The sequence below is a fragment of the Triticum aestivum genome, chromosome 4D (assembly GCF_018294505.1).
Source record: "Triticum aestivum cultivar Chinese Spring chromosome 4D, IWGSC CS RefSeq v2.1, whole genome shotgun sequence".
NCBI classification, from domain to species: domain Eukaryota; kingdom Viridiplantae; phylum Streptophyta; class Magnoliopsida; order Poales; family Poaceae; genus Triticum; species Triticum aestivum.
In genome coordinates, this window is record NC_057805.1 from 12,904,287 (window position 1) to 12,920,567 (window position 16,281).

At 46.2% G+C, this 16,281-nt stretch overlaps 1 protein-coding gene and 1 long non-coding RNA gene across 2 annotated transcripts; one reads left to right on the forward strand and one right to left on the reverse strand.

Annotated features, from left to right (window-relative positions):
• Nucleotides 1–7,383: 7,383 nt before the first annotated feature.
• Nucleotides 7,384–10,123, forward strand: LOC123095736 (uncharacterized). The gene is made up of 3 exons (XR_006446320.1): nucleotides 7,384–7,854; nucleotides 8,942–9,080; nucleotides 9,187–10,123. It is a non-coding gene; the product is annotated as an uncharacterized lncRNA (long non-coding RNA).
• A 547-nt stretch (nucleotides 10,124–10,670) lies between these two features.
• Nucleotides 10,671–16,103, reverse strand: LOC123095733 (tetratricopeptide repeat protein 38). Its single transcript, XM_044517292.1, has 13 exons — nucleotides 15,614–16,103; nucleotides 15,423–15,521; nucleotides 15,230–15,331; nucleotides 14,722–14,865; nucleotides 13,349–13,443; nucleotides 13,124–13,253; nucleotides 12,946–13,050; nucleotides 12,697–12,803; nucleotides 12,556–12,607; nucleotides 12,126–12,215; nucleotides 11,961–12,045; nucleotides 11,696–11,760; nucleotides 10,671–10,925 (listed from the first exon to the last, which is right to left on the reverse strand). The coding sequence occupies exons 1-13, from the start codon at nucleotides 15,869–15,871 to the stop codon at nucleotides 10,836–10,838; spliced, it is 1,422 nt and encodes a 473-aa protein (XP_044373227.1). The 5' UTR covers nucleotides 15,872–16,103; the 3' UTR covers nucleotides 10,671–10,835.
• Nucleotides 16,104–16,281: the final 178 nt, after the last annotated feature.

Here is a 16,281-nt window from a genome sequence, read left to right on the forward strand (position 1 = left end):
AAGTGACTCGTCGGAGCCCGGAACACGAACGGTGCCGGCGGACGTCAGATCAATGATAGATCCGTCCTGGGACGAGCCGCCACAATGTGGATGCGGCGCTATGACTGATGCGCCATACATGGCGCCGGAGAACGCCGACGTCCACCGCGCCCGTTGCCTGGCACGCCGTGCCATGTTCTCGTCGGACGAGGCCCATGGTGTGTCCCGATGCCCGGGGCACCAACGGAGAGGGGTTGCGCGTTCAGACGCCAGACCGACCGCATCGCCTCCGGCGAGGCAGCTACGGCTGGCCTAGCGCCGGATTCCATGCACCATTTGGGCGGACGCAATGGATTCCCGACGAAAGCGTTGCCGTGCGCGGGCCTTCTCCCGGGCGCGGCGGAGCGCAAGCCGGACGACCATGTCCTCCACGGGGCCGCATGGGACGGAGGAGAGTGGAGTGAAGTGGCTAGGATTTGGTCCGGCGAGCGGATGGGAGAAATATATGTGGGGTCGGATGGCCAGCGTGGGTCGGGTCCGACGTCACCGGCGCGCCCGGGCGCCCTCATATCCGCCTCATATTTAGACTGAATATGAGGGGTGCCGGTCAGCCCGGGAGTTTGAGACGCCCATCTGAGTCAAAATTTTGCGTCAAAGATTGCAACCTCTTCCCGTAAAAAAGAAGAAGGAAACTTCTTCCCGTAAGAAAGGAAGAAGAAAAGATTGCAGCTTTAGGATCGATCTCGTTCAGCCAACGAACGAATAATCAACCAACAAGATAAACCACCGCCGCATCAGTGCTTCCTTCTTCTTTCTTTTTCTGATGATGATGAAGCTTGATTCATTGATTGATTGAACTCCTTTTCTTTTTTTCTTTTTCAAAAGAAAAGAAATCAAAATCAAAAAGAAAAAAACAACCAATGGAATCCCCGGTGCCCGCACGCACGCACGGACAACACGGTGTATATATTCGCTTGGAGTGGGACCCACCCACGACCCCCGTACATACGTACGTAGTACTTTCTCTCTCTCTCATTCCCCCGTACATACATCCTCGTCTTTTCTTCCTCGCGACTCGCCGCCGCCATTTGAGCCAGATAGGGAACCCTCCGTCGGCGTCCTCGCACCCTTCCCTCAGAAAGATGGCTTCTTTTTCACACCTCCTCCAATCCGGGGAGGGAGCCTTCCTTCTTCCCCCGTTCCGTCGCTGGACATGCTTTAATTTGCCCTGGCGCGACCTTGCTCTATCGCCATGGCCATCTACACAGCTCCGGTTTCGGTTTTGATCCGTGCGTGATCCTCCCACTCCTCGTTCTCCATCCAACCAGTAGCTTTATTAACCGCGCATCTCGCACGCACAAGGAAAACAAACCGTCGATCGCCGCCACCGTGTACGTGGGCGTCGCCATGCATGCTCTGGCTCCGGCTAGCAACTCGGGCCGCGCTGAGGCTGAGCAGGAGAAGAAGATAATTAATTTCAAGGTCACCTCTTTCTCTTTGGGCCGCATCATGCATGCCATGTCTTGTCCGGTGTGGGCGCTGCCGCTCATGACCATGGCCCTCGCTCCAACAGTACGTACTCCCGAAAAGAAAAAGAAAAATCCGCCAAGCCCACCGGAGCTCTGACTCCGGCCGGCGATGCTTTCCTTTGCCGCCGTCTTCGCTCGCTCGCCATTGTCGATCTCAAAGGATGCATGCATCCATCACGCGGACGGAAACCGTCATGACTCATGCCCGGCCCAGCTACACACGCGCGTGCCGATCGATCGAACTGACCGTCACCGCGCTCGCCATAACAACAAACACAACACACCACGTGACATACGTGGTAAGCAATTCAAACTAATCCAAAAAAATAACAACAAACACAACACTAGACATGCACCTGCGGCACGCCGTCAAGGAAACCGACTATTTCTCTCACGCACGAGGAAGGATATACGTGTGTGTATATATGCGTGGAGCTGCCGGCCGGAGCTGGGGCGCGATGAGCGACCAGGCCAGCACGTACGTACGTACATACGTACCTCCAATGCATTGCATTGCATGCATGCTTGGGGTCGCTAGCTAGTTCTGGCACGTACGTACGCATAGTTGCTACATATACACAACTACTCCCTCCGTCCGAAAAAGCTTGTCTCTTAGATGGATGTATCTAGCACCAAGTTAGTGTTAGATACATCCATTTGAGTGACAAGTTTAAGACAAGTTTTTTCGGACGGAGTGAGTAAAACCCTAAACCCAATGAGATGATCATGTTATACATCGATCAATCTAATCTCAAAAGGCGATCCGTCATTTGTATTCTCTCCGTCCCAAAATATAAGATCATTAGTCCCAAAAAATGGTCTTATATCTTGGGACAGGGGGAGTAACTAGCTGGTTAGCTTGAGAGCATGGCTGATGAATCTATACAAGCATATGCATGCGCTACGGCGTTTCAGTTTTTTCTTCTTCTGAAAACGCTAGAAGCCACGTCTAAAGTACTTCCTCTGTTAAAAAGAATATAAGAGTATTTAGATCACTAAAGTAGTAGTGATCTAAAGGCTCTTATATTTCTACTAGTTTGTTGCCCGTGCGTTGCCACGGAAAAATAAAGCCCCTTTGACTCATATAGGATATGATTATTTTAGAAATATAGTAAAATTATAGGAAATAAGATGTCATGTATCTCAAATACTATAGGAAAAGATATCATTTGGGAATAGCTAAGAGTCAATCGACAGGAATTTTGATTTGGGCTAGTCAATTTGGCCTCGATCAGTTACAAGCGTTAGATAAAAAACGAACGGCCCAGATTATGTCTTCTTCCTCCAAACGTTTTACAGATCACATCACTGCAGCGTCCGTCTTCTTCTTCTTCCTCCCGCCGCCTACTACCACCAGCCAGGCCGCCTGCTGGCGCCGCCCACGGCTTGCGGCGCTCTCGTGGCCGCCTCGCCACACCGCCCTCCCCTCAACCTCCCACACCGCCAGTCTTGCCGCCTTCCCCAACCATCCCTTAGCCCCAGGCCTCACCGGTTTTTTCTCCGGCGAACTTGCACCACCGCCCCCACCCCCACCCTAAGATAGATCATGGGGAAGCTTCTCCGGCTAGCCCCCCGCTACGGCTGTTTCTTCCTTCCCTCCGGTGCCTCCTTCCTTCTAGCAAAAACCGACTGACCATTCAGGCGACTGATGTTTAGCTATTGTGATGTTTCTTTTCATCAAGTCTTAAGTAATATATGTTTGTCTCTTGAAATGTGAAGGATAGAAACCAATCCGAATAGGCCCTCATTTCCTAGTTTGCTTCACACTCTTATGCAAAAGAAATGATATCCAGTTCAACTTCAACTCAAATATACCACACATAATAAGGCATGCTTTTTTTCCGTCTATACATGGTTTTGCTTTCTACTTGGCTCCACCCCACATTGGAAATCTTCACCTCACTCTCCCTCTCCCTCTCTTTCTCGTCGTTGCCTGGCCCTGCTCTACTTCACCAAAAAAAAATAGAGAACACAAATATTGTTTTTGTTGTAGCCACACATAGACGCTAGGGAGTGTTTTCGGCAGCGTGCAAGCATGACCTTATTATCTTGCTATTCGTCTTAATAGACAAGTCAATCACATTCACATGAGACGTGAGGAGCTTTTTTCATACATCATGATCAAGAATATTGTTTATTTCTATCAATCTTCAATAAAACATGGACATAGAGCAAAAAGAGAGGATACATGCATTTGTTTCCTTAACTTAGGATGATGATTAAAAGATCAAGGATAATCGTGTCTACCAATCCACTATCTATTTGTAATCCTAGACACATATATATCATTGCATCTTCTGAAAATCATCCCAATCTTTTGTACAACACAATGTTCAAGGCACACTGCAATAGCACATACATAACTGATAATTTATCAAATTTAGAAGAAAAAAAGACTTCCATTACCTGGGTGTCACTTTCGTTTTCATGATCTAAGGCATAACCATTGGAAGCAAATCCTGCAGTTCTATGTTCCCAAGCAGAAGAGCATTTGTTAATCACACCTTCACACGCATGACAATATCAATCACCCCCCCTCGAGTTTAGACCTGTCACATATGCACAGACCAAAATAAATAAAGACTTCCGCAGAGACACATAACATTATCCAATAGCTAATACTTCTGAAAGTGAGCAACTTTTTTGAGAACTGGAATTTGCGGAAATTTGCTCTCTTGATGGCCTAATCAAGACGTACAATATGGTTGCTTGTGATTTGTATATTTCCTACCTCAGCCACTGGCAAAAACCTAGGAGTTGGATAAAGGTTCCATAAGTTTCAGCTGTATCTTTTTCCTTTAGCGGGAAAACATTCAGCATACCCACCATTCACATGCATATATTTTTTATTTTTTTAGAACAAACAGCATGTAAGTCAATTAGGAAAACTATCTCTATAAATTATGCACAAACCAGCTGCCGTAAAGAGTTTTAAAAACCTAATGCAACATAGATCTGTGTATACTATCCTAAACTAATGGTTAGTATAAGCAGAGGCAAAGCTTTTGCCCTTTTTCGCACGAACCATGAATGCATTTTCTACCACATCTGACGTTGCTACATCACATAATCGAAAAAATCTTGAAAGTGTCATATTCTACAAGTCTACCTGCCAGAAGTGAACTCAAACTGGATGGTTAAAAAAATGGCCACTAATAACTTACACATCACATGGAAATTAATCAACTCACTTTTTGAGATTTACATGACATATCGTGATGGAGACCTTGGAATATTATGTGCAGATTTTGAGGTTATGTTCCATGCACAAGAGATGGGATAGATAACACAACTAAGCAAACAAGTAACGAACTATTCTAAGTGTCCAGTTTAAGAAGATTATCTCCTGCTCATATAAACCATTCGACTAACAAAATCAAGTCATGTGTGAAATTTATTCCGCCAAGCACAAATATTTTATGATGAATTAGACACCAAATATTTACTTATTTGATTAGGGGGCTACCTCTAGAAATAGTAGCACATGAGTATAGAGTATATGACTACATATGACAATTCTGAAGAAATTGAGCTGTTGTGACATTACCTGTTGTGTATGACCAACGTTGCATGTGTTCGCCACGACTCGGTGGTCACCACGCCAGAAATGACCCTCACCTTGACATCTATCTGCAGGCAATCAACATGGTGGGTAGTGGTTAGTGGCAACAACTGAACTGACGGTCAGATCGCAGCAGCTAGCAGAATGGTCAGTTACCTTGGTGGAACCATACAGGTCATGGAGCCAAAAACATATGAAGCAAGATAGATAAAATTCGGACTGGCGACCAATCCATCTTCAGTTCCTGGCTTTAGGACTAAAATCAGCACATCGTTCTGTGAGCTGTTCAACCTAGCTAGCCCGGTGAACCTGAATGGCAATAAAGTTACCTCAATACTTTGATCCAGATTGAAGAAGGCTGTACAGACCCTCTCTACAGAAACATGTGCTATTGAAGAATAATATGTCATTGACGATCATGTATTCCTATACACTTCCGATGCCCGTTGCAACTCCTCATACATAAGGAACATATGGCGCTCAGTGCTATAGGAAGGAAATATTGGTGCAGATGGCATGAATACAGAATCATACAGACAGCTAAGTATGAAAACCACCTTGTTGATCATGGCGCCGCCGAAGACCTGGAGCTGCAGCTTGAGAACACCCTGCTCATCTCCCGTGTCCTATGAAGAAGCAGAGGTCAGGGAGGCGCAGTACATCACCGAGGGCAGCCATCAGTGATGGGAGGACCCTGGAGCCTGGTGTACTGAAAGCAGTAGCGTCCTCGTCGTTGGCGGCGGCGTCGTCCAGGAAATTGCCACATCTTCTAGGTCGACCCCTCAATCGGCGATGCGATGCGGAGTTCAATTGAGTGGAATGGGGGCGTGCACTTCTCCGCCTACAGCTCGGCGTGGAAGCCTTGGGCTGCTGGTAGCGCCAGAAATATGGTGCCCGGAGAGGCTGTGCCGCACCGGGGCAGCGCTGTCACCGGGGTGGCAGCGTGAGTGAAGCATTGAGCCCGTGCGCCGCTGGGGCACCGCTGCACCAGGACGGCGACCGGCAAGAGAGAAGGGGAAGAAGTCGAGCTCCCATGGAGAATAGGGAGGCAGGGATGGGCGCGGACGACGAGGACAAGGGAGCTCGCCGTCAACCAGGAAGACGGCGATGGCGGCCAACCATACTTCGTCCAGGAAGACAGCCGCGGGTGACGACGGGTAGTCAAGACGGCGGCGGGTCGTAGGATGTGGGGGGAGTCGTGGACTCGTGGGTGGAGGTTGACTGCGTGCGTGGATGGTGGTTTCCGATTTGTACTCGCTTTTTTTTTTGGTTTTTTGTGCGTGAAATTTTCAATCGTGCGGGAGCGAGGGGTGAGACGAAGGGGAGGAATCTGGTTGAACCATCACGACGTTCGATTCTCCTTTAATAATAGAGATACAAAGCGTATTATTCTCAAGGGGCTAGCTATAAGCTAATGCTAGCTAGACTATAAACTTTTGAGCATTTTTAGTTGCAAAAATCAACATGTGATATTGTCATGGGAAAAACATATACATATATCCGTCCCCCGTCTCTCCCTAAAATATAGAAATGGCATCTTAATTAACATCGAAACCCGTAAATCTTAGTCCCTCAACTTCTCGTATCAGATAAGTGTAATTTCTCTGCTCACTTCAAGTGATTTTCGAGTGAATGTGGCGCGGTTTTGACCGGTCTTCGTTCATGTGCCGACATTGCTCTCCTTTCATCTTATCACTGATGTACACATTTTTGTCGAGCACATCTGGCGCATGATGTCCGAGCTCCTAATGGCATGCCTCCATTCCGAGGTCAATTGACTCGGAGCTCGTGGCGGTGGGGAGCAGGTAGGTGAGCGAGCGTACGATGTGCGGGTTGCCGATGACCCCTTGCCCGACACCTTCGGAGAGACGGGAGAAGCTACCGAAACAAACAAACATGCATGCAGTACTCACCTCACCGCAAACCATATGATATATCAACATGAAATTGTTAAAAAACAAATGAAAAACATCTATTCTTCCCTGACATTTGTGTCCCATCACTGAGGCGAGCGTGGCGGTCGGTGTTCGAGACATATCACAAGCGATTGTTTGAAGCTTGTATCCGTGGGAAGAACAAAAGATGTTTTTTAGTTTCAGTTTGTATCCGTGGGAAGGCGAGATTAGCCAATGAAGAAGCATAGTTTGTATGATGCAGTTATATCCCATGTGCTCGCCGTAGGATCCAAATAAACGGCTGATATCGACTCATTAAAGAGATCGATCCGTGGCACCTAGCGCTGGACCAATCAAGTGCGTGCGTTGTTTGGTGGGAGAAGAGAAGAGAAACAGACAGCCCAGCCCAGCGGTCATCTCCCATTCCCAAGCCAAGGAAACAAAACACTCCACCCAACGCTCCCGATTCCCCACCCCACCTCGAGCCGCCACCCACCTTCACACCTCGCCGCCGGCAATGGCGAATGCTCTGCCCCCCACCCTCTCCTCTCCCCTCCCCTTCCCCTTCCCTTCCCCTCATCAGAAGAGAAGAGAAGAGAAGAGAAGAGAAGAGGGAGACCGAGCACGCTGGTTCCAGATTGCCCACGGGCATCAAGGGCTTCATCCCCGCAATCGCGGCCATGGCGCTCCCGACGCAGCTCGATCCAGGACCTTCCCCGAGGGTCCTCCACGGGCTCCCCGCAGCTACAAGTGACGGCGGCGGCGGATGCGACTGGAACCCTACCTAGCCGACGCGGCTCGCTCACCGGCGCCGCCGCTCGTGCTCGTCTTCCTCGGCGCCAGACTCATCACCAACAAGGACGCAGCCTCCTCTCCGGCGTCAGGGATGGTATCTCCTCAAGCCCCCATCCCTCTCTGTCCCTTCCATTATGCTCCGGTGATGCAAAAATTTCCCCTTTTTTGTCCCGATTCACCACTCGCAGCAGTGGAGTTCCTGTGATAATAGGCACACGTACACCTGCGATTCTTGTCGATAGCAATGGAGTTCCTGCTGCTGGATTTGGCTGTTGATCGTTGACTGTTGATTGTTGAGTGAAAACCCACAATCTCCTGTTTCTATACAAACAAGACTTAGATGCACTAGAAGCCCAGGTTATTTGAACTGAAGAATCTGTACACTGTAAATGTCCATCCATCCTATCAACCACATGGTTCATCCTGTCTACTGTAAACTGTTCATTGTTGATTGTTGCTTCTTGAGTGAAAATCCATTACTCATGCACTAGAAACAGCAGGTTACTACAGACTAACAGGGTCGCCGTACAACATCGAGTTCAATGGCGACCCTTTATTTTCCCCTAGGTTCCAGTTTGGTCTGTCCGTCCACGTGAGTGCTGCAATTTTTGATTTTTCCGTGCCGCTCAAAATCAGGGATGGATGGCTTGGCCTCTGTATGTACCTGGGTGAATAATACAGTATGACATGATTTGTCGTATGGAAAAAAAACTGAGCATTTTGTTTGGTTTCAGAGATAGAAGACGACACTCAGTTTTGATTGATTGCATATTCATTTTGGTTTCAACTTGAATGGATATACTCTCTCATCTAAACTAAAAAGAACTCACTCCACCGACTCATACATGCTAATGTTACATTATACATGTCTTCTTTTCTTTTCTTTTTGCAAATGGCAGCATGGTTTCAGTATAAAGTATGTATAGACTGAACTTTGTTTGACTACATAATGCTGTCACATACTCCCTCCGTTCCAAAATAGATGACCCAAAGTTGGTACAAAGTTGGGTCATCTATTTTGGGACGGAGGGAGTACATGCCAAGGTTGCCTGCCCTACTTCTCACTTCTTTCTGGTCGCGTACCAAAGTTTGTTCATTGTTTGTTTTTTGGTTATCTCAATGACGATGGTGATCCTGCTTAGTGTCAACCTTATCATTTCTTTTTACCTGGACTGTTGCAGCCGCTGGAGCCCCAAGGCGCTACTGCTACACTTGAGGCTGATTGGAATGCTAAGTTTGCACGGCATGAGCACAAGCACACAGAAGATGCCGGGGCCTTGAAAAGTATTATTGCCTGCTGGCTGGGCTGACGCTCTTCCTGTAAGTGCTTTGCCATATTTGCTTGTGATACTTTACCTGATATGTAAAAAAATGAGATCAATCACTAATGGTAGACTGTTTTGATTTGTCGAGCATTACACTACAGAGAGCTCCGCAGATGCCACTAGGAATAAACCGATTGCTCGTGTGTGGAAGGCGTGCTTGACCGCAGGCCACGCGCCCTCGTCACCTTGCTGCCAACGGATTTGGCATTACCTGGCCATTAGGCTCCCTGACCCGGCCACTAGAAGCTCCCCGCTCCTCTCCCGGTGGCAGTGGTTTCTCCGACTCCTGCCGCTGCCAACCTAGCTGGTCTCACGGTGCCTGGCCATTTCTTCGAGAACCATCATTTGTACTCCCTCCGTTCCAAAATAGATGACCCAACTTTATAGTAAAGTTAATACAAAGTTGGGTCATCTATTTTGGAACGGAGGGAGTACTAGTGAGTCATGCTAATATTAGGATTTACAGTCAAACAATAACACTAAAAAAACTGTTGTGGGTTCTACACGAGAACCTTGTAAATGCTTCAGTTTTGGGAAGAGAGAATCAGTGCATGATTAGGCACAATCTTCTTGGTAGTCTGCCGATGTTGTGATTGTTATGTTGTATATGAATACTTAATTTGGATGTTTGCCAAAATGAAGTGACAAATACACGTATTTTATAGTGTGCAGTTCTTGGGAGTTCAACTGAAGTTTCTATCTTTAAGAGATCATCCATAAACATTCACATAACCATTATTATTAAGAGATGTAGCTGCACTTGTGTACCAAATATTCAGGTTTTGGAAAATAAGTAGAAGTCGAGGACTATTGCTTCAGGTTGTGCAAACTAACCATATAAGCATAGTAGTGCTCTGTTTTCTATATAACCTGCAAGTCGACTAGTAGTATAGTAGTGATCATTTGTTTTAGTAAGGTACTTGCACTTAGGACGGTAAATAGGATGAATATTATTTTATTAAGAGATTAATTTTTCCTTGATATAGCAGTAACTTTTAAATGACTAGCTAAATCATATGACACATGCTCTGCTTCTCACTTGTGAGATCAACATTGATACTGGTCCGTTCGTGTGTAGAGTATACGGACATGCCGGATAGAGCTTTGGACGCTTGGTGTGCGGGGTGCGCGTGGACTTAGGACTTTGGACGCTTGGCGACGGCGACGGAGAGGAGATGATGCTTTCGTCGGTCGCTCAGAGCCAGAGCCATGGCAGGCAAGAGATTCCCCTCTCTTCTCTTCTCTTGGTGTGTATATATGTTTTAGTAGTTTGAGCACACTCAGCCGTCTTGCATTGGTTGCTATATATGCCGCTGAAGCCCTTGCTGGGAAGGAATAGCCCATATGGACCGAAAGGGCCAAGACATGAATAAAATTTGGATTTTCCGCTACTGAAACATGGTGCCGAGATCCGTACACCGTGCTCTTTCACCTAGAAAAAACAGGAAGAAGATGGTCTCTCCAGTGCGTTGTGCTTCAGGTGAAGAAATGCATTTCTTCAGCCTCGTGCATGTGCATTTGAAAACAAAATATGTTGGTTTGCTTTTGGTTGTGTGTGCGTATGTGCGGTTGCTGCAGAGAAGAGTTGGGTTTGTTGCAGCAGAGGGAGTTGCGCAAGCACCGCACGACTCCATACTGTGATTTATTAGAGAATATAAACTTCCATTGTGCGTACCAGCAAGAATAGTTACACCCATACATACATCAACAAGTACATATAACCTTTCCGTGAACGAGCCGGAACTCGACACTAATGAAAATGAGCAGCTTGTAGAGCATTTGCCTTCTCGGTGGCCACTGAAGCATCCGCACCTCTGCCCTCCACTGTGTATGCTTTCTCCTGCAAAAAACACGAAGCAAAGATCTTACCTCATAGTAGTTTCATCACAGTTACCAGAATACAGAAAAAAATCCCGGCATCTAGGGAGTGTCTTCTTATGTGCAATGATCACAACTCAAGTGAGTCTGTAGAGCTGCTATAAACTTTTCTTTCTTTCTTTCTTTTGCGAAAAAGGGATGATAAGATCATTAAAAAACTGCCATAAGAGGACCAACTGCTAGAATCGACAACGTCAAATTAATGTTACTAGTAAATTGATCATGAAATACAACTTTATATATGATGTACAATTGTGTCCATGTGAGTCAACTAATTTTCATAAACAATTGGTGGTCAGAGCGTCACCTCCAAGACACAACAGCTTCACTGGAATGTCCAAAAAGGACTAATCATCTTATGAGCCATAACGAGTTCTAAATTCCAGATAAAAGTCTCAGACAGTATTAATGGATTGATGTGGTTGGTGCACGGTAAGTTCATCTTTTTTATACGGCTATCAGCTCATGAGTTTACAGACAGTTTTCAAATCTTTAGTAAGTCAGTTAAGAGATTGCAGCGAGAATGCAAGGTACTCCCTCCGTTCCTAAATATAAGTCTTTTTAGAGATTCCACTATGGACTACATACGGAGCAAAATGAGTGAACCTACACTCTAAAATATGTCTATATACATCCGTATGTAGTTTGTAGTGGAATCTCTAAAAAGACTTACATTTAGGAACAGAGGGAGTAGAATAGAAAGAGAGCAGTGTGGTTGCAAAAGCACTCTACCAGCAAGCGCCACAAGAAAGGTGCACCCTCTCGTTTGCTGATTTGTTTGACGAGCAGCTCAATCGCTGTGTACCATCAAAACTATGTTAGCTAGCTCCTCACTTAAATAAAGAGCAACAAAAGATACTCCCTCTGTTTGGAATTACTCGTCGCGGAAATGGATGTATCTAGACGTATTTTAGTTCTAGATACATCCATTTTCGCGAAAAGTAATTCCGAACGGAGGGAATACTAGTTTTTTTTCCAAGCATTTTAGACCAAATACCTGTAGACGTCTCTCCAGAATTTATTAGCACAGTGTACCAAACTTCATTGAAGACGTCCACTTGTTCATCCGATGCACCAATCATCTAATTGTACCATTTGTTGATGCTCAGTAAAAGCAAATTCATAATTACTTGTCTTGAAACACTAGGTTCAGTGATCCTACTTTATAGCCAAGCCCATCGAAGTCTGGACCCAGGGCGTCAAACACCGCCTTGTGCTCTCCTTTTCCATATTTATAAACAGCATCGGCTAGCTGTATCAAAGGAAGCAACAAACGGCACAAAAAAGTCGATCAACTTCTCCAGTGAAAATTTGTGATATTATCACTCACAACGAATCGTGCAACAGACAAGCAAGCAAAAAGTCGAGGAAACTAAAAAATAACAAGAGATACTGGAAAGCAACATTATTTGATATCAGTCCACCACAAATGAATGTGCCAGTCAAATTTAGGAACCAAAATTGAGCATCCCATTTTTCAAGAATATTAATACTTTTTTTTGCTTAATGTCAATGTTCTCTTAGGTATTAATACACTGTACATGTGGTATCTCTCCAATAGCATTTGACCTTGCACAAAGAATTTAGCACACCTGAATTGCCTTCTGCATCACTTGCTGTCTCTTCATGTCCATTGAAGAGACTCTGAAGGAAAAAACAAAACAAATATTGAGAACACTTGCAACATGACAGTCTTATGTTTCCAGTAAAAGAGAACCATTCAGATATCTGACCTTGATCGTAGTGAGTCCAGCAGATTTTCTGCTGCTTTAACTTCATTCATACTAGATAATGCCCATAATATAAGTAAATCAAGGAGCCATTCCGCATGCCAAATGGACTGGACAAAGTTCAAACTGAAATAGTCAGAAGAATGGATCTCTTATAGCTTTAGTTTATATCTTAAAATGCTCTTGAGAATAGGCAGCACAGTTAAATCTACATCTTCTAATGGATATAATAAATGTTTCCAGTAGTAGTACCTCATTCTTAAGTTCATCTAGCAATGGTGTTAGCCTCTCTTTGGCTGGACCTATCTCACCACGCACATATAAACGGAGTAGCAAACCAAGAGCATTCACGTACACCTGAAGGCATGATAAATATTCAGTGTCTCAGACGTCAATATCTAGGAAAAATTAATCACCAATAACATTATACCTCTGCTGGCTCACAATCACTTCTATCGAGTTCCTTCATGATGTTTTGATCATATACCTCCATAACTTTCCTAATAGGGGCTTCGCCTTCCAAGTAACAGACTGCAACATGCCACCAGTTGTGGGTAAACCTACAAGGAAGAAGGAAACAGAGTTTCTAAGAAATTACATTCCTGATTTTTTTATTTGCATCACTACAAAGGGTATAAAGTGGAAAACTGCATACATAAATGATGAGCATGATGTCCATGATGGAGAACATGATTCCATGAATTCAGTAGCTTCTCTGAAGCGACATTCCTGCTGGAAAACATGGCACATCTGCAAGATAGAATGTAGGATGTAGCTTATATTAAAGAACGATTTGTTGCTTTAATATGCACAGATCAGCTAGTGAAACTCGCATGCTAAGGTAAGTTATCTTAATTTAACAGCCCTAGCATGAGGAGAATTCACTAAGGTCATACATACATATCTCACCATAACAAGAAAATTATCATGACTTCCCTTTGACAAAGAAAGTATTCAATATCATGTCTTCCAAAGAAACGAAAATGTAAGGATGTGGACCACAAAGGATCAACGTTAAGAGAAAAAATACCATAGCATCTGAATGAACTCACTGACTAAGCTAAATGAAACTGATTGTGTCATATTTGTCCAAATCTTAGTTGACCAGTCCAAGAACTCTGAACAATGGAAAAGTTTTTAATGAAACACCGGGTCATGGTCCTTTGCTCGAAAAAAGAAACAGTCCAAGAACTACTTGGGTATATGTGCAGATCCTGCAAGAAAAACCTCGCTTGGCAGAGTTTGCAGGACAGCAAAGCCTCCACACTACCAACCCTTGGTGTTGTGCAACACATCCCTCCCCTATAAGTTATCCAGGGTCGTGTTGCCTTCTAGTCATCCTAAACTATGCCATGAGTACATCTCGATCAAGTAGGGAGTAAACCATTTTGTCCCCTGGCATGGGATTTAACTGCAACTTAAGACATATGGATAGGTCAACTGTTTTAATAAGCTAGTAATCAGCCCTGGATGGTTATTGAATGTCTAACGATAGACATGAGCCTGGTATTCAGTTTTATTAGGACAGTCTGTGCCAAGTATGAAAGACTTTCCAGTGGTAAGTAAGGTGAAGGACTTGTGAAAGGAGCAGAGCATTAAGTGGCAGTATAGTTTTGGATTCATTTAGCTGAAACTGTATCAAGTGACCCTAGCCTAGAGGAGGATTTTAACATCTTGATTAGCAGAGTTTGATCTCTATCTTGTTGCCTAATTTTATTTTAGTTATGGTTATAATTTATTTAATCATCTCCTCAACAATCATTATTTTTGTTAGTGGTAATTTGTTGTAAGTTAACAAGTCTAAACACTGGTTCTCTGCATATTCGGTACCTCAAAACATGCGTACATTATGCTGTGACTGATTAAAAAAACGCTTGATGCTATTATTCGGCAGGCAACTCCTGCGACTGATTTACTAAATACCAATTCACCAGGTAAGTACTATATAAGGTTCATACTACTTACAAGTCAGCAAGTAGATGTAATCACCAAAGCTAAATATAGCCAAATCACAAATTCTCCACATACATTATGCTGTGACCAGAAGTCGTTCTTGTTTATAGCCAAGCCTTTCCGAGCAGCTATCTCAGCTTCGTCCATTCTTCCAAGCTCTAGCAAAGGGAAAGCAAGCATGCCGTATATATAGTTCCGATCTTGGTTCTCCGGCAAAACCTGATCAGCAACGAGCGGCATCAATCAGTCAGAAAGAAAGAGTACTTACTTAGTACAGTAGCATTTTCATAGGAGGAGCTGCTTGATTCAAAGTTTCTGCATTGGGCCATCAGCACAGCCACACAATTTCTAATGAACATGGTAACAAAATGATGTTACACTGTCACTGGCTTTCATTCAGTGGGCATACAACTCCTTTGAGAAATCACTAAATTTTATTTCACTGGAAGTTTCTGTGGGTGCTGTTAAAATTTACTTCACACAAGTGCACCCAATGCACGAAAGAAACGGCATTGCTGTCCCCGGGTTAAATATGAAAATTGTAAGCACAAAACCAGACCTCTTGTAGTAATTCTCAGCTTACCTGTTGAACAAATTTGAGGGATGTGTCCGGCCGTCCCACATAGAAGCAGAGGAGCTGCGCTCTCTTGAGGGACATGAGATCCCTGGGGAACTCCTTGAGCAGCTGTCGCGCACAAGAAGCATGCTTTTCATCAGTCAATTGGTGGTGGCCGCTTCCAAATCGTCACGAGAAATCAAATCAAGCCGCGACGAACCTCGAAATGCCGGTCGACGGCCACCTCCGTGTCCCTGTCCTCGCCGACGAGCGCCGAGAGCGCCCGGAACACCGCCCTCTCGTACTCCGTCGCCTTGCCCTTGTGGAAGCAAAGGAACGCGCTGAAAGTCAACGGAGGATTCGGAAGGGGAAAAGGAGCGAGGAGACCGGCCGGGCAGACGCGAGGCTTACGAGGCTGCCGGCGGCGGCGGCGAGGAAGGCGGCGGCCCCGGCGCGGTCGCGCGGGCCGACGAAGTGCGCGGCGTGCAGCGCGGCGAGCGCGCAGGCGGGGTCGGCGGCGGCCGCGCGGAGCACGGCGCGGCCGCGGCCGCGGCCGAAGGACATGGTCTGCGCGTAGTAGTCGTCCAGCGCCGCCGCGCAGTCGGCGGAGGCCGTCCGGTACTCCTGCCCCCACATGTCCCTCCTCACCTCCCCCTCCGCCTCCGCCATCTGCCGCCGCCCGCCTGGCTCGGCTCCTCTGCGCGTCTCCGCTGCTGCTCCGGTGGGTGGGTGCTGTGCTCGTGGGAGTGGGAGGGTCGAGAGGCCGCGTGGGATTGGGAGTGGTTGTTGCGGAGGCGGAGGCGGAGGCGTGCCGTGCCACCGCTCGCGGCGTCCACGTCTGCTCGTGGTGGGGGTGGGGGGCGCGTGTTGCGTCGTCCCGCGCGTCAGTGATTTTGGAACAGTGATTCTCCCGATGCGGAGTCGCGCTCGCGCTCGCGGCCGCCGGATGCCGACGCGGCGGCACGCGAGGGGCGGGGAGGAAACGATGGCCAGCTGCTGAGGTGGAAGAGTTGTTTGGACTCTAGTACTAGTAGATTTGACCTTAGGTGCTTACATGAGGTGCTAAGCACATTAAAAAC

What these genes read in the sequence shown, in the direction of transcription:
- LOC123095733 (XM_044517292.1), bottom strand. Translation starts at nt 15,871, where the DNA reads ATGGCGGAGGCGGAGGGGGAGGTGAGGAGGGACATGTGGGGGCAGGAG. An exon ending in ACTTCTGGTCACAGCATAAT is followed by an intron (nt 13,444 to 14,721) that starts GTATGTGGAGAA and finishes TCTATCTTGCAG; the next exon opens with ATGTGCCATGTTTTCCAGCA. An exon ending in CTTTCTTGTGGCGCTTGCTG is followed by an intron (nt 10,926 to 11,695) that starts GTAGAGTGCTTT and finishes TGTTTTTTGCAG; the next exon opens with GAGAAAGCATACACAGTGGA.